The sequence below is a fragment of the Taurulus bubalis genome (genome assembly GCF_910589615.1).
Source record: "Taurulus bubalis genome assembly, chromosome: 7".
Lineage (NCBI taxonomy): Eukaryota > Metazoa > Chordata > Actinopteri > Perciformes > Cottidae > Taurulus > Taurulus bubalis.
The window spans coordinates 3,336,028-3,355,000 of NC_136595.1; the positions used below are offsets into that span (position 1 = coordinate 3,336,028).

The 18,973-nt window shown below is 42.3% G+C and overlaps 1 protein-coding gene across 1 annotated transcript in view; it reads right to left on the bottom strand.

Moving 5' to 3' along the window:
- Window positions 1-4,333: 4,333 nt before the first annotated feature.
- cherp (calcium homeostasis endoplasmic reticulum protein) overlaps window positions 4,334-18,973 on the bottom strand; it is a gene marked incomplete at its 5' end in the record, with an annotated part of 31,474 nt that continues 16,834 nt past the window's right edge. Inside the window, 12 exons of the mRNA XM_079221293.1 lie at window positions 4,334-5,712; window positions 7,654-7,839; window positions 7,976-8,070; window positions 8,169-8,282; window positions 8,432-8,584; window positions 8,795-8,881; window positions 11,424-11,557; window positions 13,262-13,500; window positions 13,607-13,799; window positions 14,852-15,106; window positions 15,569-15,732; window positions 15,929-16,121. Of these exons, the coding sequence (XP_079077419.1) occupies window positions 5,675-5,712; window positions 7,654-7,839; window positions 7,976-8,070; window positions 8,169-8,282; window positions 8,432-8,584; window positions 8,795-8,881; window positions 11,424-11,557; window positions 13,262-13,500; window positions 13,607-13,799; window positions 14,852-15,106; window positions 15,569-15,732; window positions 15,929-16,121 (1,851 nt within the window). The 3' untranslated portion in view covers window positions 4,334-5,674. The remainder of the gene's footprint in view (window positions 5,713-7,653; window positions 7,840-7,975; window positions 8,071-8,168; window positions 8,283-8,431; window positions 8,585-8,794; window positions 8,882-11,423; window positions 11,558-13,261; window positions 13,501-13,606; window positions 13,800-14,851; window positions 15,107-15,568; window positions 15,733-15,928; window positions 16,122-18,973) is intronic.

The following is an 18,973-nucleotide window of genomic DNA, read 5'->3' on the forward strand; positions in this document are numbered from 1 at the left end:
GGGCCGTGGATTTTCTACCTGCGGATTCAGTGCCGTCTGAGTCATAGTCTCGATCAGCTGTTTAACAGCTGTTCTATTCCAGAGAGAAACAGAGGTGAAATGTGATTGGATGAGCTCTCTTAACCAGATTCTTAACCAGCGGCTGCTAATAGGGAAAAAATATTATAATACATAGTGTATTTGTGAAAAAAAGCTATAACCTGGTGATTCTGTTTAGGCCAGCAGAGAAGGTTTAGCAGGCCCTGACGGTCCGCCACTGTTTTACACACTGTTACTTTAATTGTCATTGGGCACAGGAAGAACATCCGTGACATTCCCTTTTGAAAGGTTGCTTTCAAATTAATGTACTGTAAGATGTTGTGGGATTTTAATTTAATAGTAACTAGGTAACACATTGTATTTGTTATTTATGCTCCCATTTAACACACAGCACTTGGAAAGGATAGAATTTGCATATGCATCATGATTTGTTTTCAAGGGTACCAATTAAGTATATAATATATTCTAGTCTATAATAATACATTTCATTTATACACTTAAAGGAATACACAAGCATAATTATAGTCAGACCTACGCATGCGCTAGATGGGGTAATGATATGTGATTTGAATGGGCTGTGAATGAGTGCATAGCCGCTATCTCTCCTCGCTTTGCGGCTAGACCAGGAGATCATTGCTGACAAGTCACTGGGTTCCGCCAGCAAGTTGGAGGGTATATTTATAGTTGCATATATTTTTGTAATAGTTGTGTGTATAACATTATTTATGTTGTACACATATTGGTGTGGATTGGCAGTGTTTGTTGATAAGTGTTAAGCTGCAGTACCTCCAATAGAGGGTGATATCCATCCATCCATCCATCCATTATCAGCCGCTTATTCGGGGTTGGGTCGCGGTGGCAGCAGGTTCAGCAGGACGACCTAGGCTTCCCACTCACCCGCAACACTTTCCAGCTCATTCTGGGGGATCCCGAGGCGTTCCAAGGCCAGCCGGGAGATATAATCCCTCCAGCGTGTCCTCGGTCTTCCCCGGGGTCTCCTACCAGTTGGGCGTGCCTGGAAAACCTCTAATGGGAGGCGTCCAGGAGGCATCCTGACTAGATGCCCGAACCACCTCAGCTGACTCCTTTCGACACGAAGGAGCAGCGACTCGACTCCAAACTCCCCCCTGATGTCCGAGCTCCTTACCCTATCTCTAAGGGTGAGCCCGGCCACCCTGCGGAGGAAGCTCATTTCGGCCGCTTGTATCCGAGATCTCGTTCTTTCGGTCACGACCCAGAGTTCGTGACCATAGGTGAGGGTTGGAACATAGACCAACCAGTAAATGGAGAGCTTAGCCTTCCGGCTCAGCTCCCTCTTCACCAGGACGGACCGGTGGGAGAGGGAGAGGGTGATAGTCCTATTCAAATGGTGGGCCTTATGCTAGAAGTCTAATGACCTTCTAGTTGCATCAGATAAACTCAGTTTACAGAGGACTTGTCTCTGTTCTTGTCTTGCTAGACCTTAGTACCACATTCGACACCATTGACCATGACATCCTAATTACAGAGACTAAACCAGTTGATTGGCATTAAAGGTACCGAACTAAGCTTTAAGTCCTATTTATCAGATCAATCTCAGTTGGTTTATTTAAACGATGAAGCCTGGATGACCACCAATGTTAGTCACGTCAAGCATGTTCCTGATGTTAAACTCAGACAAAACTGAAGTTATTTTACTTGGCCCAGAACATCTCAAATCAATTATCTAAGGATATAGTTTCTCTTGATGGCATTGCTCTGGCATCCAGCACCACCGTAAATAATCTATGAGTTATCTTTGATCAGGACTTGTCCTTTAACTCCCACGTAAAAAAAATCTCAAGGACTGCCATTTTTCACCTACGTAACATTTAAAAAATCAGGCACAGCGATGCAGAAAAATTGATTCACACATTTGCTACTTCTAGACATATAACTTCTAGACTGTAACTCCTTATTATCAGGCTGCTTTAATAAGTCTCTTAAATTTCTCCAGTTGATCCAGAATACTGCAGCTTGTGTTACTAATGAAACCTAAGAAAAAAAAATCACATTACTCCTGTATTAGCTGCTCTGCACTGGCTCCCTGTAAAATCAATAATCACATTTGAAATCCTTCTCCTCACCTATACAAAGCCTTAATTGGTGCACCATCTCAAGGATCTTATCGTACTATATTACCCCACTAGCGCTCACTGAATGCAGGGCTACTTGTGGTTCCTAGAGTCTTACAAAGTAGGATGGGGGCCAGAGCCTTCAGTTATCAGGCTCCTCTTCTGTGGAGCCAGCTTCCACTTTTCATTTAAGAGTAGACTTAAGACATTCCTCTTATAGTTAGGGCTGGCTCAGGTTTACCCTGGTCCAGCCCCTAGATAGGCTGCTATAGGCTTAGACTGCTGGGGAACATCTTATGATAGATAGACTGAGCTCCTCTCTCCTCTTCTCTCTCTCTCTTTCTGGAGGAATTAATGTCTCTTCAATGCACATTACTAACTGTACTTCTTTACCGGAGCCTCTGTGCTTTCTCGCCTCAAGTTTCCATGGATCGTGGCTGTGTCTGGAGCCGGTCCTGCCTCCTGCCATGGCGGCCCTGCTGATGCCCACTCTCTTTCTGCTGATATGGACGTGGTTATCTGGATTGTGTTCCATGCCTACTACTCATTATATGAATAATTTCTGTCAAATTCATTGAATGTGCAGTAACTCTGTCACGTTGTTCATTCACATGACATATATTGCTTCTGTCCATCCATTAAAAAGATACTTGGAATATTCAATTGAATGGACAAAGCGCTTTCACCACAGATTTCTGACAAAGAAAAAAAGGTTTAACAAAGTCTTAAGTTATTTTACTAGTCATATCTCTCTTACCCCTCCCCCCTTGGCAATACATTCATGATGTCGTGTCTGCAGGCTTGAAAGGGTGAGAACAAGAAAGAAAGTACAGAATAGCAGGACATATAACAAATAACAAGATAAACTTTATTATTGACGTCATTTCGATGGCGCCTAGCAGTCCTCTCTCCTCTTCTCTCTCACGGAGACAGCTCAAGATGAGCTGTCTCCGTGTTCAGAATTCAGCAATACAAGTTGCACCTAAAACAGAATATGATACATTTCCATCACATTTACCTTATTCATATTTGTCTAATTAGGGGGTTTAGAACTGTTTATAAAAAAATGGAGTCCCTGTGACGTCACCCATTGGTTTGGAGACCTTGAGTTCGGCCTTTTGTCTGTCGTGATCTTGGCGTTTGCAACCAAAAGTGACATTAGACGATTAGAGAGTGGAGCTTAGTACAACTGACACAGAGTAAGTGACGTTTAGGTGAGCAAAATGGTTACTATTAATAATCATGAACTGAAAACACACTATGAACTGTTAAAGCTGTGAGATGAAACACAGACAAAACAGACAGAACAACGCGTGGTAGCAGCCTGTGAATCAAGGTAGCCTCGCCCTAAAGCACAACCTGATTTTATTTAACTCTAAACTCATTTTCTTATACATTTCTATACAATATGACTTATTGTTTAAACCAGAGGAGTCACCTCATGCTGGCTATTATACAGAAGGCAAATGTAAGGCTCTTCCTTATTGGCTTCACTGTTCAGTCTCGGAGGTTGCCGCCTGGTTCAGAACCCTATTGATTTTTTTTTTTGGTTTGTTATTTGTAGTCTGCCGAAGCAACTCACATTCCTGTGTAATGGAACAAGCTAAAAACACAACATTTGGCCCAATAACTGAAAATAGTGTGTATGTGTCCAAGAAAAATTCGATGTGAAAGTGCTGTAATTAACGCTTCAAATCTAAATGTGATTAACTTGAAATTTGACACGTCCAGCTTAATGTGCTTGTTACATGTTATCGTAGCTGCTGATGAGCCTTACAGCTGAGGTAAATTGGCTGATTTATAGCTGTACATATAGTACAGCTATAAAAGATTATTGATTAAAAACTAAAACCAAAATGTCATGGTCAGACTACATTTTGGGGTCTAGATCCACTATTCTGTTAAATAAATTGCCCCATTTTATATTAAACAGATGCATCTTGTGGCAAGGTCTATTAAAATAATGTGAAACAACATTCTCAATGGAAGAAAATTAGCTCCTATTCTCAAAAACTATTTAGATCAAATTCACAAGCTTTACCTCAAACAATAGACCCATGTCTAAAAAATGTACTATTTTTGTGAAAGACTAAAAACAAATTACTCTCTTGGGGGTATGCTCATATGATTGGATAAAAATGGAGGAGACATTTGATCGGCTACGTACATTTTATATAAATGTAACAGCATATTTGTGGATTTCTACTGCATTTATCTAAAACAAGAAATGTGTTTGTACGCATTAGAATATATACTAGCTTTTTTTTAATGGAGGAATGTTGTTTACATTTTAACTGTGCATTGGAAAAATACTTCTGTGAAGAATCATTTTCATATCAATACATATTTTTGAATTAATACTGAGATTAATCTCATATAAAATCAATCGGGTAATAATATGATTCTTAAGAAACAAATGCCACACAATGACAGGTAGACACAAAATTATGTATTATGATTATTCATAATATACTCATAATTTCACAGTCACAATTTTGGCTTTTATTAGTAAAAGCCAAAATTGTGACTCTGAAGTCAAAATGTTGACCCAAGTCAAATCACGGGCTTACGAAGTTATGACGAGTACCAAGACAATGTTACGATAAAAAGTCAAACTTCGCAGCTTTCTAAGTAAATTATTAGACAATAAAACCATTCATTTAGTTTTCTTTTTCAATATTCACACATAATCAAAGAAATGGAACATTTGTGAGTCGGAGTTCTTTTTATTTATTTCATACCTCTAGCTATTTTTGTGGACAAAAAGTGGTCTTATTTACCAAGGTTTTTAAGGGGGGCACAATGAGATTTCTGACACCAACCAGTGAGCAATTTTCATTAGGACTATTTATTCAGCAGACATTTCTTCCATGGTAAATGAGGTCTTCGTTGCAGTTTTCTGATTTGGGTTGACTGATCTCTAGGGAGCTAATCCAAAATTAAAATGATTTGTACGTATGCAGAAATAAAAGAAAGAGGTCCACTTCCAAAAGCACTGCCTTGATATTTAGAACATTTCACTTCTTAATATTGTCAATGTTTAACCATCACATTTCTTTCTGCAGCTTTCTTAAATGTTAAGTCAAAGTCTAAAACAGCCCTGTTGTTATCAGCCTACACATTGTCGGACGTTCAACGCTCTTTTTAGAAAATGATAACCTTTGTAAAATCCGAAACATTGGGAGTGAGCTAGTTAGTGCTGTGACCACCCTTTCTCATTGGACTGTATTTCCAGTGTCCCTGCAAAGTCTGCTGATTTTAAAATCCTTGTTGAGTTCTGCAGTGTTACACTAGTGTTAGTGCTGACTGGTTCATCTGCAAATATGATCCTTTCTGCTTGAACAAAATATTCCAAGCTTTTGATTAAACAGAGAGCAAAAATACTTTGCCCTTTTTCACAGGTTTTACAAGTGTGGTGATGCTTTGTATTGTCACTCAGAGATGATGGATTTGTGACTGCTAACTAAAATCCTACATTGAAAAGTGACAGAAATTCAGATCCTTGGTGGAGGTGGAAATGGAGGAGGAGTTGTTTGATGACATCAATCAGTTGGAGGGGGCTCCTGGGGTTCCCGATTGACTGAGTCAAGAAAAGAAAGAAGAGAACAGAGTTATGGTTATTTTAAGATCATGGTAATTTAACCGTACTTCATACCCATCAATTGTAATATAAAAATAAAGCGCAATCAAATAAGTTTCTCGCTTCATAAACAGAAAACATGTACTTGTGTAATATAATACATATATTACAACCCCCAAAAATGCATTTATCGTGTGAGAACATTTTCATATTTTTATCTTAATTTTATCTTCCTTTTTTGTACGATTAGCATAATTTACACTCAATAATACCATATAAGGCTACGTGGCCGCTGATAACAACTGGATCAGCTGTCAGTCGGCTTTAACAGCTCTACGGAGTTTGTAAACATGATCAGCGGAACGGAGTTGTTTTCGGTTCCAGACAGTTTTTAGCGAACATTCTAATAAAAATCTACTTAAAAGTATTGATTAAAAATTGTTTATTTAATGGTGTTAACCAATTCAAAACCAATCCAGATGGGGGGGAGGCAGATTGAACGATTGTTATATAAAACTGTAAATCATAGCTTGTTTCATGAACACCATAAGTAATATACAAGTGAAATATATGGTTTGGTATATGAGAACATTTAAATGTGTGCAAATGTGCCCCAATGCAAATTTTTGAGTCCTCGCATGAATGTACTAAACTCTCTCTAACTTTGTTCTGCTCCGCTCCACTTTATCAAAGTCAACCTTTGCAGAGAGAATGTTCACATATTGTGCTATGATTTGGACCTTACAGCTGCATCATTTCAAAGAAATAATCATCCTGAAAGTGATTTTTTTTTATAGGCGGACCTGAAACCTTTTAATTTCTTTCTGTGTGTCATCTTCATTTACTCTTAACCAGTAACATATAGACTGATATTTACACATCGGAACAAAATCTTACATGTGTACACAAAGTATTCAAATAACCCTAGTGGTTGCAGATACACCCTTTTTAGTTTGGGGATGGAATTTTCGAGCAGAGGCCTACAAATTGGTTAAACTACTACTTAGACTACAGAGAACACATCTCCACTCTGACACTAATGATAACTGTGTCTTTATTAGTATGTTACCTATTAAACAAACTGCATTGAGTATTTATACTGTGTTATGTGTCCTGCTTATATATGTTTTGAAATTCTGATTGACATCATTATAAAATAACCCACAATATGATTATAGTTTCTGTTCAACATAGGAATTATTTGTTAGGCTCAGTTTCAGGTTCAATTTAAATTAAATAACTCATCAAACCGACAGTCAGGCAGCCTCATGTGACTGAATGGAAAGGATACAAGTGTTGTAAAAAGTGTTTTAACCAGATGGTGACTCAGAAAACAAATCTAATCTGTAACTTGAGTTTAATCTGTGATCGTCTTCACTCTGGTATGAAACTCCACCGATCAGGCCGATCAATTGCAGCGTCCAATCAAATAACTGATGAACAATAAGGAGGCGTGTCGAGCGTTGAAACACTTCCTGGAAGCTGGCGCCCGTGCCTCCTCGATCATGGCCCCTCCTCGCTACGACAATTGAGGGACTTGGGATGTACCCATGGTTTGGTATTAAACTGGCTTAAAAAGACATCTTGCAAGGTGATTGAAGACTGCATCAGAAGGTGGTCAAAGGGAAATCTCCATCAGGGAGATGGAAGAACGAATTCTTGCCATAATAGGTAATGTTGCACTGTCAGGCATTGACAACACATAAGTTTGGATAACAGCAGACTACTTGCACATGACTCCTACGACAAGTCTGACTTTGTTGTTTGAGAAAATACGGCAAGTTCTCCTAAATCCCTCGTAAACTACTTAAGAACAAATCTGTTCGTACTAGTGGTTCTTGCATAAGGACAAATGTCTTTCAGAACAGAAATGGCTAATATTTGCTGTTAAGTGTAAGCAGCATTCATTCAATTTCAACATAAATGTTTGTTTATATATACCTTCCTCTCGTGCCTTCATACGGGCGACAAAGTTGTAGCTCTTGTTCCTCCGATAGTTCTCATATGGGTCGTCCAGTGACACCCCCACACCTTTAAATTGGTCCCACTTATCCCTGACGTCTCCTCCTTTGATAGGGTCCTGGATGCCCTGTTCTTTGGCCCCCAAACCACCTGAACCGCTCCAGCCTACAGAAGACCAACATAAGAACAGCTAGAAATCAGTATATACTGTATGTGGTTCATTTTACCATGATGTTAAATTCCCAAAGCCATAGGTTTCAGGACAGAAAGAAAAACAATTCTCATCTATTCTAAAGCATACCCATCTTCATTAGCAGCTGATGGCCCTTGTTCTCTTCCCCTAGCCTGTTATCTGCAGATGGTTTGGAGGGAGGGGCAACCAACACTGATGACGAGCTGTAGAGAGCAGGGGACGTGGTCATCTATACTTCAGTAAGCGTAGGAACGCTCTTTCAAGAATACATCTCTTCAAAGAACAGCAAATGGGGACTTACACAGGAGAAGAGCTATGGGTTTTGGGGCCATGGCGTCTCTTTGCAGGCGAATGTGAATGTGATCTGGATCTGGAGCGAGAGCGGCTCCGAGAAGATCTGGATCCACTTCTGGACCTAGTAGGTTAGCATGCCCATAAGAAAAATAGACCGTATCAGCTCTGCTACTTCCATAGTGTACACATCATTACATTCTGTGTGTGTGTGTGTGTGTGTGTGTGTGTGTGTGTGTGTGTGTGTGTGTGTGTGTGTGTGTGTGTATGTACCTGGATCGTGAGTAGGAGCGAGAGCGGCTGCGGGAGTGGGAGCGGGATGAGCGAGACTGGGACCTGGAGGACTTTGAGGAGCGAGAGCTCGAGCGAGATGAAGATCTCCCTCTGCTGCGAGAGTGACTGCTGGAGCGACTGCCTCCACGACCGCTGTAAGGAGGTGAGCAGAGGTGAGCAGAAAAGGATAAAATCGTTTGTCAGTTGGTTCCTTATTTCACCAACAGTGACATCATCTACACAACGGATGTGGAAGCTAGTAACCAACCAGAACTAAGCAATTTGAAAGCTCATTTCAACAGACAAATACAAAGTCCAAACAAGAGAAACAAATAAGAGAAAGAGAAGGAAGAGGAAGCTCACCTGTTGCGTTTCTCCTGTCCCTTTTTTCTCCTGGCTCTCATTTTGGCCCTGAAGAACTCATACAGGCCGTTCTGCTCCCAGCCTTCACTGGTGGAGGAACAAACCACAGCCAGCTGTAGACTATGAACTATAGCAATTTCTAACATAAGATAGCAGCACTACACAGATACTGCATGTGGGAACTACTGAAAATAATCTAGTTTCATGGTGCACCATTGCAAAAATCAAACAACTAATTAAACCCCCTGCCATCTCCTCGACCCCCTAGGATAGGTCGGCTCTTTCAGGGAAAGAACATCAGGAAAGCACTAAATCCTGTGTTATCAGTGACTCTGCAGGGACATATGTAGGTATCCTGTTTGTGGACTTGTGCTTGGTGTTCAACACCATCATTCCAGATGTCCTCCACTCCAAACTAACTGTCCCGGCCTCCACCTGTCACTGGATCACAAAGTTCCTCAAAACGGTCACCCTTGCTGCAGTAAAATCTAACAGGAATCTCGTGCTTGGAAACACTAACACAATGGTCCGACAAGGACAGACAAAATCAACACAAAAGTGAAGTTCAGGATAATTTAAGGATAATAAATGAAAACCTTAACTTTGAACTTGATTCACGACTTCTCTACATGACAAGAACCTTAATCTAAAGCAAATTACACACAGTCTTCAAACTTCCCTCAGAACGGCAAATTTCCTAAGAGTGTGGAAATACAAGATGACTCATACAAATGTAACTGACTGACTTCTCCTTGCTTTTATGACTTCTCCTTACAATTATTCTGGTAAATCAAGCAGGCTTCTCCTTGTTAACTTGCCACCACGGTCTACGGAGGATTATAAACATCCAACAAAAAGTTCGGAGATTTGTGTTTGGTAGATTATTTCTCTAATGTAATGCTTCTTGGCAATGAATTGTATACCATTGGAAAGCCTGTTTATTTCCCTTTTTTAAACAGTGCCCCATTTGTAAAGAACATGCATTTGTGGGATGAGCAGCACAGCTGAATATGTGGGTTGCGGCCATGAAAAATGTGCCAAATCTTCTCTGCCAATGCCGAACAGCTGATTCTGCTGTTGCTAGTGACTCTTGTTTGGTCTTGTTTGGTGGATGACCGAACTCCATCCTCCAAGATGTCATCGCTCACCCCCAGAGTGGGTTCATCAGAGACGACCTGCACAGTTTGGGAGTAGAGAGACTGGAATAGGGTTGGGTACCGAGAACCGGTGCCAATATAGCACCGGTTCTAACACGTCCGGTACCTACCGGACGCAACGCAGATTTCGGTGCTTTCTTCCGGTGCCTGAGCCGATTTAAATTTTTTTTTTTAACTACTCTGTAATGTTGCACGGTATATAGATACTAAAAAGGTAGCGCGATATCCGCACGTTAAAAACGCTAGGATTTTGATGTATGATACTATTAAAATAGCGGATCAGAGCGCACTCCTCCACTCTCTGCTGTCCGCCTGCATGCAGAGGGGGGCTTGAGGGGGCGGGGCTTCCAGCGCACACACACCACACACAGCGCGCGCACACAGAGATCGCTGCAGACACGAGCACAAGCTTTTGAACGCCCGTCCTCTGCTTTCTGGAACAAATCTCTCCCGGTTGATATTAATGATAACGTGTAGTCCATTAAAGCAGCAGTTTGTAGAATTCAACAGTTTCTGAGTTCTGTTGCACACGTTCCCCATCAGGCCACCTGATGCTTGTGTCCGTTCTTTTTTTAAATATATATTGTTTATAGTTGAAGTTAAACGGTTTGAAGCTGCAGTTTGGAGACAAGTGTTTTGTATGTATTTATTTATAGTATACTTTAAAAGGTTAATATATTGTTCAATTAGGTTGCTAGGCTGCTGTGGCTGTGTATGGTTCTTCCACACACTCCTGAGGCTCCTGACTTTGTTAAATGAATACATTGCAAAATTGCCAATATGTCTCTTTCTTCCTCGTTACTGATAGACTTCAATCATCCACCAAACAAGAGTCACTAGCAACAGCAGAATCAGCTGTTCGGCATTGGCAGAGAAGATTTGGCACATTTTTCATAGGTGTAACCCACATACTTAGCTGTACTGCTTCATAAACGTTCAAAATGAAAGCCTTTTATCTGGTTAATGTGGTCTCTGCAAGCCAGTTTCTGTAATCAGCAGTCTTTAGTTTACCAATAAATGGCAATAAGTGACAAGTGGGATTTGATAAGCAGATTTGAAAGTGGATTCAAATATGCTATCAAACCCCAACACTACAAATTGCTCAATATTTATCTTTTGCTTAACTTGAAGAGGGACACGCCACATTAAAAATGGCAATGCATTGTGTATGTAAAGGTCTTATCTCTAGGAAAATGAAGACTGTTTTGCACTGTGAGAACTATCCGAGCTATCAATCAAGTCAAACTCATGTGAATAAATCAAACAGGGTTCTGTAAATACTAGTGTTTTCAGCCACCCAGAGTGAAACTAAAGAATAATGGTTACATCTCTTCTTCATCCCTTTATTGCAATGGGCTAACAAGAGCTAGTTAAAGGGGTGGACCAATTGGTAGATTCTGATGTATTCGCAATGTTATAATACAAATTTCAGTCTGATTTGTCTTTCTGACAGAGTTTAAGTGTGTGAGTACCTGTTCCTAGGCCGATCATGGGATGGAGGGCTGTAGAAAGCTTCCACAGCAGCAAGCAGGCGATCACTAGGCGGCATGGGAGGGGGCAGCCGGATGTCTTTTGGGTCCAGAGGTTTATAATCACAGTCCTCAAGCTGAGCAATAGACAATAGACAGGATCATGAGATATGAAGGTTTGACTGTTGTGGGTAAATGAGTCGGAGTCAATTCTAAAAATGTACTGGGAGTGGATCAGTCTTTTCTATTTTGAAAATTACAGTACTGTGGCAATTTGGATTGGCATTTTCCATTATGATAATCCATTTAGCTATCCCGACTAGTCTGTCATTTACTTCCACTGTCCTGTCTTGGACATTGACTATTCTGTAAGCCACTGTAGCAGTGCTTCATCAGACTTTACCACTGTTATTTTCTCCTCTATTCAATCATGATGGCTTTCTTCTAGCAATAAAGTAAATGTGTCACCTTAGAAGTTATATCAGGTCCCCGACAAGGTGTAAGGTAATGTTTCTGTAAGTTATTGTAGCTAACAAATGTTACTTATAAGCGTTATGAACTATTAGGTACATCATATTTTCTTTTAAATACTTGATGGTAGGGGTGGGGGAAAAATTGATTAAGCATAGTATCGCGATACACGGAAGCTATGTATCGATCTTTTATTATATAAATTATAGACTTTTTGGTCCAAAATCAATTGCTTTTTCAGTCCACTAGATAATGCTGTGTTATTTTCTGGTGAGGTCAGCAGAGGTCCCGGATCAGCGTGATCGGTAGGAAGGAAACAAAAATGGAGACAGCGGAGAAAGAAATTAGAAATGTGCCGTACGTCTTGACTTCCTGCCACTCATAGCACCGCTGCTCGCACAGCTGTTGCTCAACACACAGGACAACACTCGCGACACAACGCTGGTCAAAGACATAAAAAACAGGCTGCTGGTGCTCTAGTAGCGCTGGAAGCGGCCGCCATTCAGACGCACTTCCTGGAGAAGTTGGTGAAATTCACCGAGCTGTGTGCGCCTACAGATATAATTATGAACCCAGACATGAGGGCGTTTGATATTCCGACGTTTTTGGTATTTCCACAACAAGTATAAAAGTAGAACTAGTGGTTATTTATTCCATGGTCGATCGCGGAAATGAAAGCTTCGTCGCTTGTCTCTGTCTTATGGTGGGTGGTGTAAATGAAAACTGTTTGCACGCACGGAGATAAGCCCCGCCCCCTCTCCGGCGCAAATGACGCGACTATGTAGACTGTAATACAAAAAGTAATACAAGCAGTTCAGTTCGTCAGGTGCAACATTTATGACATGTTGCTCAGTTTGTCTGCTTGACAATCACATTTTGTGAGATGAACAGACTGAAAACTTTATCTTATTAGATCAAATATGTTGACAAAGTTTTCCTTTTGGGACAATTTGCAGTTGGAAAAAGGGGAATAAATTGCAATACTCAACATATCGCAGTATTGTGATAGTATCGAATCGTGACTCAAGTATCGTGATAGTATCAGATCGCGGGACCTCTGGTGATTCCCACCCCCAACACGTTGTCTTTTGTACGTCTCGGAAGCCTGATTTGTTTCGCTTTCCGTCCCTGTCAAGTCCCTATCAAGTGTCTGTCTATTCTGTAAACCTACAGACTTTCTGTCCGAATGAATACCATTGTGAGTGCAGATTTGTTTACTGTTCTGACGTGAAAAAGACTCATCAAAACATTACTTCAGCAAACCCCCCCCCCCCCTCCCCCGACATGTACGACCCACCCATCATGCCGAAGAGGGGCGCCCGTCCCACACTTTTGAGAACTAATGCTCTAATCAGAAGACGATGACGTACTTTGACTAGCGGAGCCATGAGACCAGCCGGCAGGTCAAAGTAGGGTACGTTAGGCACCAGACTGGGGTCATCTTGCACTGGCTGCTGACGATGTCGCATGTGGGGTGAATGGCCATTGAAGCCGTGTGGGGGTGGGCCAAAATCCGTGTGCTGGCTTCCACCCCAGGGAGGATGATCGGCTCCCATACCTGGGGGAGGAAGCCTCTGACTGGGATGGTGGTGGGGAGGACCTGGCATGTCTGGTAAATAGAAGTGTATTGTTAAAATACATGAGATAAGTAAATAAATACAATTACAGGTGCAAAAAAAAGGTAGCTGTGGGAGGCTTCCTGCCTCTGCACTCACCTGCGGGATAATCTCCCTGAGCATAGTCAAAGCGGTGTGGGGTGTAAGGTGGCCTGTCATAGTGGTGTCTTGGAGGAAAGTCGTCCTGCATAAAGCGTGGCGGAAAGCGTCCGAAACTATGTGGTGGTGGAGGCTGGTTGAAAGGAGGTGGCTGCTGGTGAGGAGGGAAGGGCCCTCTGAAATGGGGAGGTCTCTATAGAAATGCAAGTTGGACACACGGGATACTGTCATTCAATGACCAGCAAAATCTTTGACGCAACAGAAAGGTGCAACATGGATAGACTGTAATTCCATTTTGAGTATACAATGCAATAAAAATCAAAGCAATAAATCAGGGGTGTCTAAACTTTTTTCACCGAGGGCCACAAACAGAAAAATATACGAAAGTCTGGGCCACTCAGGTGAGGTATATTGTAAAATGAATCAAATGAGGTCAATTATGCTTTATATATATATATATATTCGTTTTTTTAATTTAAAAAATAACAGAGGAAACTTGGCCTTTTCCAAGCTCCAATAGAAATCAGGTAGGGAGAGAAGCTGATGCTGGTTCTTCAGAGAATCATCACAGTATATCTCTATCAATTCTAATTCAGACTCTCTTCCACTTCATCTGCATCCATCAGGAAGGGAGTCGAGAACAGCTGGATTTCTTTCTCAATGGCAGAAAGATCTTGGAAGCGCTGACCGAGTTCTGTCATGACAGACACATATTTCCCCGTTTTAGCAGAAAGGTTGACCTCTGGAAAAGCTACTTTGATATCAGACAGCGTGAGGAAGGGCGCAGCGTTGACGTTGTGTCTTATAGAGACGGAGCTTCACACAGAACGGGTTCATGTGTGCGTGCGGTTGTGCTACTAACTGCTTTTTGTTTTGCAGGCTCTTGTTCAGTGTGAGATGATGATAAGATCAACTAGAGGCCAGGTCTGCCAACCACAGTGTGTCACTCAGCTCATGAAGAAGTCGGTCCTTCTCTTTCAAAAACTTGTTCAAAAACTCAGCGCTAGTAGCTGTTATGAGACATTTTCTCGTGTTTTGTTAGGACGGCAAAAATGTGATTGTTGAGCTAGCAGGTTAGCTGCTGTTTGCTTGACTTTCTCTCCATTATATTTTTAGAATATGCCGCGGGCCAATAAAAAAAGGGGCCGCAGGCCGCAGTTGGCCCGCGGGCCGTAGTTTGGACACCCCTGCAATAAATTAATCAAAGCAAAGCAAGTAAAATGACAATTATCATCTACCACATGCCTGCATGCGTGGAGGAAATGGGGGCTCCCTCTGGCCCCATGGAGGCTGGTCAGGCTGGTTCCCCCATGGTGGCTGCTGGTCATACGAGTTCCAAGATGGAGGGCCTTGGTCAGACCCACCAGGACCGCTCCAGGGGCCTCCTTCTCTGGGTGGACCTCCACTCCAATTTCCCGTGTCCCTCTGCTCATTCCACATCCCCTCATGGCTGTTCCAAGGAGGGCAGGGAGGGGGAGGCTGGTTTGGGTCAAAGGGGGGCTAGGGAAGGACAAGTATGAGAAAGGGCCTGAACATCATCTGCTGTCTGAAGTCACACATATACCACTCAAACTGAAAGCAAGGAATTCTGAAGGCTGGACAAGCACTATCACAAGAGGCTGGGATCCAGGCACAGCCGGTGGGTGGGACATGCTGCATATGCTGCAAATACAAGGGGCAAGGATAGAACCACTGAGGTCGAAATCTGCTGCACACAAAGAAGACAGGGTTGCTTTCTAAACGATGATTTGAATCATCAGTCGAGAAACTTCATTAAAACATTAGTTCTGCAAATTTCCCCTTGGGGATGAATAAAGTATATATATATCCATCCATCCATCCATCCATCGCATTTTACCCCCCAACATGCACAACCCCACCTGTCACGCCCCATACTTTGAAAAGTGTTCTGTCGTGAAGAAGATTTATTAAAACATTACACAGACAGACACACATCTTTACCGGCTGGTTTGGGTTCCATGGGCCCAAGTGTTGAGTGTCATACCACGCAGGCTTGTTAGAGGTGATATCTGAAGGTCCACTGGGGTTGCTGGGGTCCTGTGGCCTGGATGAAGGCCCATCAAACTCCCCTGGAGGAAGTATTGACATGGTAGGCTTCACATCCCCTGCAGACACACACCAACACATTACAGCACAAACATACATGTACCTGCCCATTGTAGAGCTGATCACGAACCAGCAAAACGAATCCATAAAACTGTTGAGTAAGAATGTACATTGTGCATTTTTTTTATGAGATGAAATGATGACATTAACGTTTTGCTGTAATGGTAACAATAGTGTGTGTGTGTGTTCTCTCACCAACTTTTGTGGTCATAGGCAGGGCCTTTTCATGCTCAGCTAAGGGAGCTAGCTGTACTACAGGCGCAGGCTGCGGCTGCTGCTTCAAGCTGGCAACAAACTCTTCGTGCTGGGTATTCAAAGCCTGGATCTGCTGCTGGAAGGCCAGCTGGATTGGTTGCACCACTGCAGCATACTCAGTTATCAGAGACGCCTGAGAGAGAGAGAGGACACAATATTAAGATTGATCCAGGATTATCAGTGAATTAAAACCAGTCAGTTTTATTTTCACCAGGTGCATGTATAAATGGGCGTGCATGTATGTATAATGTATATCTGGCGTGCATGTATAAATGGGCGTGACAAGCACCTTTTTTGCAATTGCCACTGGCATTGTGCGCGTGTGTCTGTGTGTATATATATATATATATATATATATATCTATACACGCATACATACATACGTTTATTATTTGTATTGATTGTTAATTGTTTTGTTTTTTTCGTCTGGCATGTGTTTGTTTATCGGCAAGGGAGGTTTGAATGACTTGAGAGCTCAATGCCTGGTTACGAGGATTAAAGTTCAGGCAGACACTTGGGTCAGCGCAGGGGTCCTTTTGGAAGAACGGAAAAAGTTACGCTCGTTGTATTCAGTAGTGGACTAAAATAGCCTGCAGTATGCAATGCGTGGCTGATCAGAGTGTCTTTAAGTGCTGTCAGTAAAGAAATTCTTAAAACCCATGCACGCCTGGATCTCCTGTGTCCAAGTGCACAACATATATATGTGAAGCACAGTTTGGATTGCTGCTACTAAAACTGTCCTAGTGGTGGGCCATCAGGGCCAGCTAAGCCTTCTCTGCTGGCCTGGTCGAGAGCGTCCATACCAGCTCAATCACAGTATGGTATGGAAACTGCACTGCCCTGGACAGGAAGGCACTCCAGCGTGTAATAAAAACTGCACAGTACATCTCAGGAGCAGCCTTCCCCTCTCTCCAAGACATTTACTCCACCAAAGTAACCAGGAGAGCACACCACATCATCAGGGACACAACACACCCCTGGCACGGACTCTTTTCGCTCCTGCCATCAGGCAGACGCTACAGGAGTCTAAAGTCCAGAACCACGAGACTGACGAACAGTTTCTACCCTTTTCTGTGATTGGTCAGTAGGCCAGCTTGACTTTAGTCAACAGAACTAACAGCTGCTAGCAGAACTCAGTAGGTGTAAGAAGAGTTCAGGCTGAAACATAAGAGAAGTTATGACATTTAAAATGTTTTGCTTGGTGTAGTGTTTTTAACACAATGGCAGGAGGAGGAGAAACATACTTGGTGACAGATTTACTAACAACTAGGGGTGGGGGAAAAAAATCGATTCAGCATAGTATCGCGATACTTTGCGTGGCGATATTGTATCGATACACGGAAGCCAAGTATCGATCTTTTATTATATAAATTATAAACTTTTTGGTCCAAAATCAATTGCTTTTTCAGTCCACTAGATGATGCTGTGTTATTTTCTGGTGAGGTCAGCAGAGGTCCCGGATCAGCGTGATCGGTAGGAAGGAAACAAAAATGGAGACAGCGGAGAAAGAAATTAGAAATGCGGCGTTCATCTTGACTTCCTGCCACTCGTAGCGCCGCTGCTCGCACAGCTGTTGCTCGACACACAGGACAACACTCACAGCACTGGTCAAAGACATAAAAAGCATGAATCAAACTGGTTATTGGTGCTCTAGTAGCGCTAGAAGCGGCCGCCATTTAGACGCACTTCCTGGAGAAGTTGGTGAAATTCACCGAGCTGTGTGCGCCTACAGATATAATTATGAACCCAGACACGAGTGCGTTTGATGTTCCGATGTTTTTGGTATTTCCACAACAAGTATAACGCAGAACAAGTGGTTATGGTAGATGGTGTAAATGAAAACTGTTTGCACGCACAGAGATAAGCCCCGCACCCTCTCCGGCGCAAATGACGCGACTATGTAGACTGTAATACAAGCAGTTCAGTTCATCAGGGGCAACATTTATGACCAGGCATGAAAACGGGTTAGGGGTGAAAAAGGTGAGAAGGATATTACCTAATGATGTGTCCTTTCGTGTCGAGGCTTCGATGCGCGTGTCGAGTAATCCAGGTAGATTTTGGTGAAGCGCGTATCGAAGCTTGTGTCGATGACGTATGTGGTGACGTTCGAAGCCTCGCGAGCCGGTCGTACCACGTGGCTGATTCAGAAAATGGTTTGTGGGTTTGCCGTGCGATTTGAAATATAAGGGGCAGCGAAACTCAATGGATTTCCCCCCTTCCTCTCTGTACCCAGCTTCATGTGTGCCTGTGAAAGGGTATTTTATAAAGCAGGCGAAATAGTCTCAAAAAGCCCAGCACTGTGGAAAAGGTCTTATTCTTACTTTAACAAAATTGGACACATCAACATGGACTAGCGGAGCCAAGGCTCAACACACCAATCCTCTGACTGAAAGTCGGATATTCAAACCACTGACCCACAGTGACATCACAACCCTCTCCCAATTGGTTTCGAGTTTTGATTTTGACCCTGCCATTATATCATAAAGATAGACACAATATTAATAAGTTAATAATTGATGTATTGGCATCATAAACATAATTTATTCAATTTAAAGCTTCACACACCAAAGCCATGGTGTCGTTATGATCACTGCCTGTTTTACATGTATTGTCCACTTGGTGGCGCAGTAGAGCAAATGAAGCTCCATGAAGCTTCGGCACATGAGCGAACCAATTGGATGGAAAGCTTCAATGCTTCAGGAAGCTTCATCTCGCCATCACTAATATTACCCCTCTCGGGGGGTCCGGGGGCATGCTCCCTCGTAAGAAAAATTTCAATATTTCCATATTTTAAAGCATCAATCTGATGCATTTTGAGATGCTTTTTTTGCCAACCTGGGGAGAGCTGGAGAAACTTAACTTCAGCCATGAGTCAAACATTATTATGGCCTCCTTACTATGCAAGCCATTTCATGCCACTGGGTCAAACATTTACAGTCAGACCTGCAAACTCATGAGCGGTGAAAAAGGTGACACCAGCTGGGCG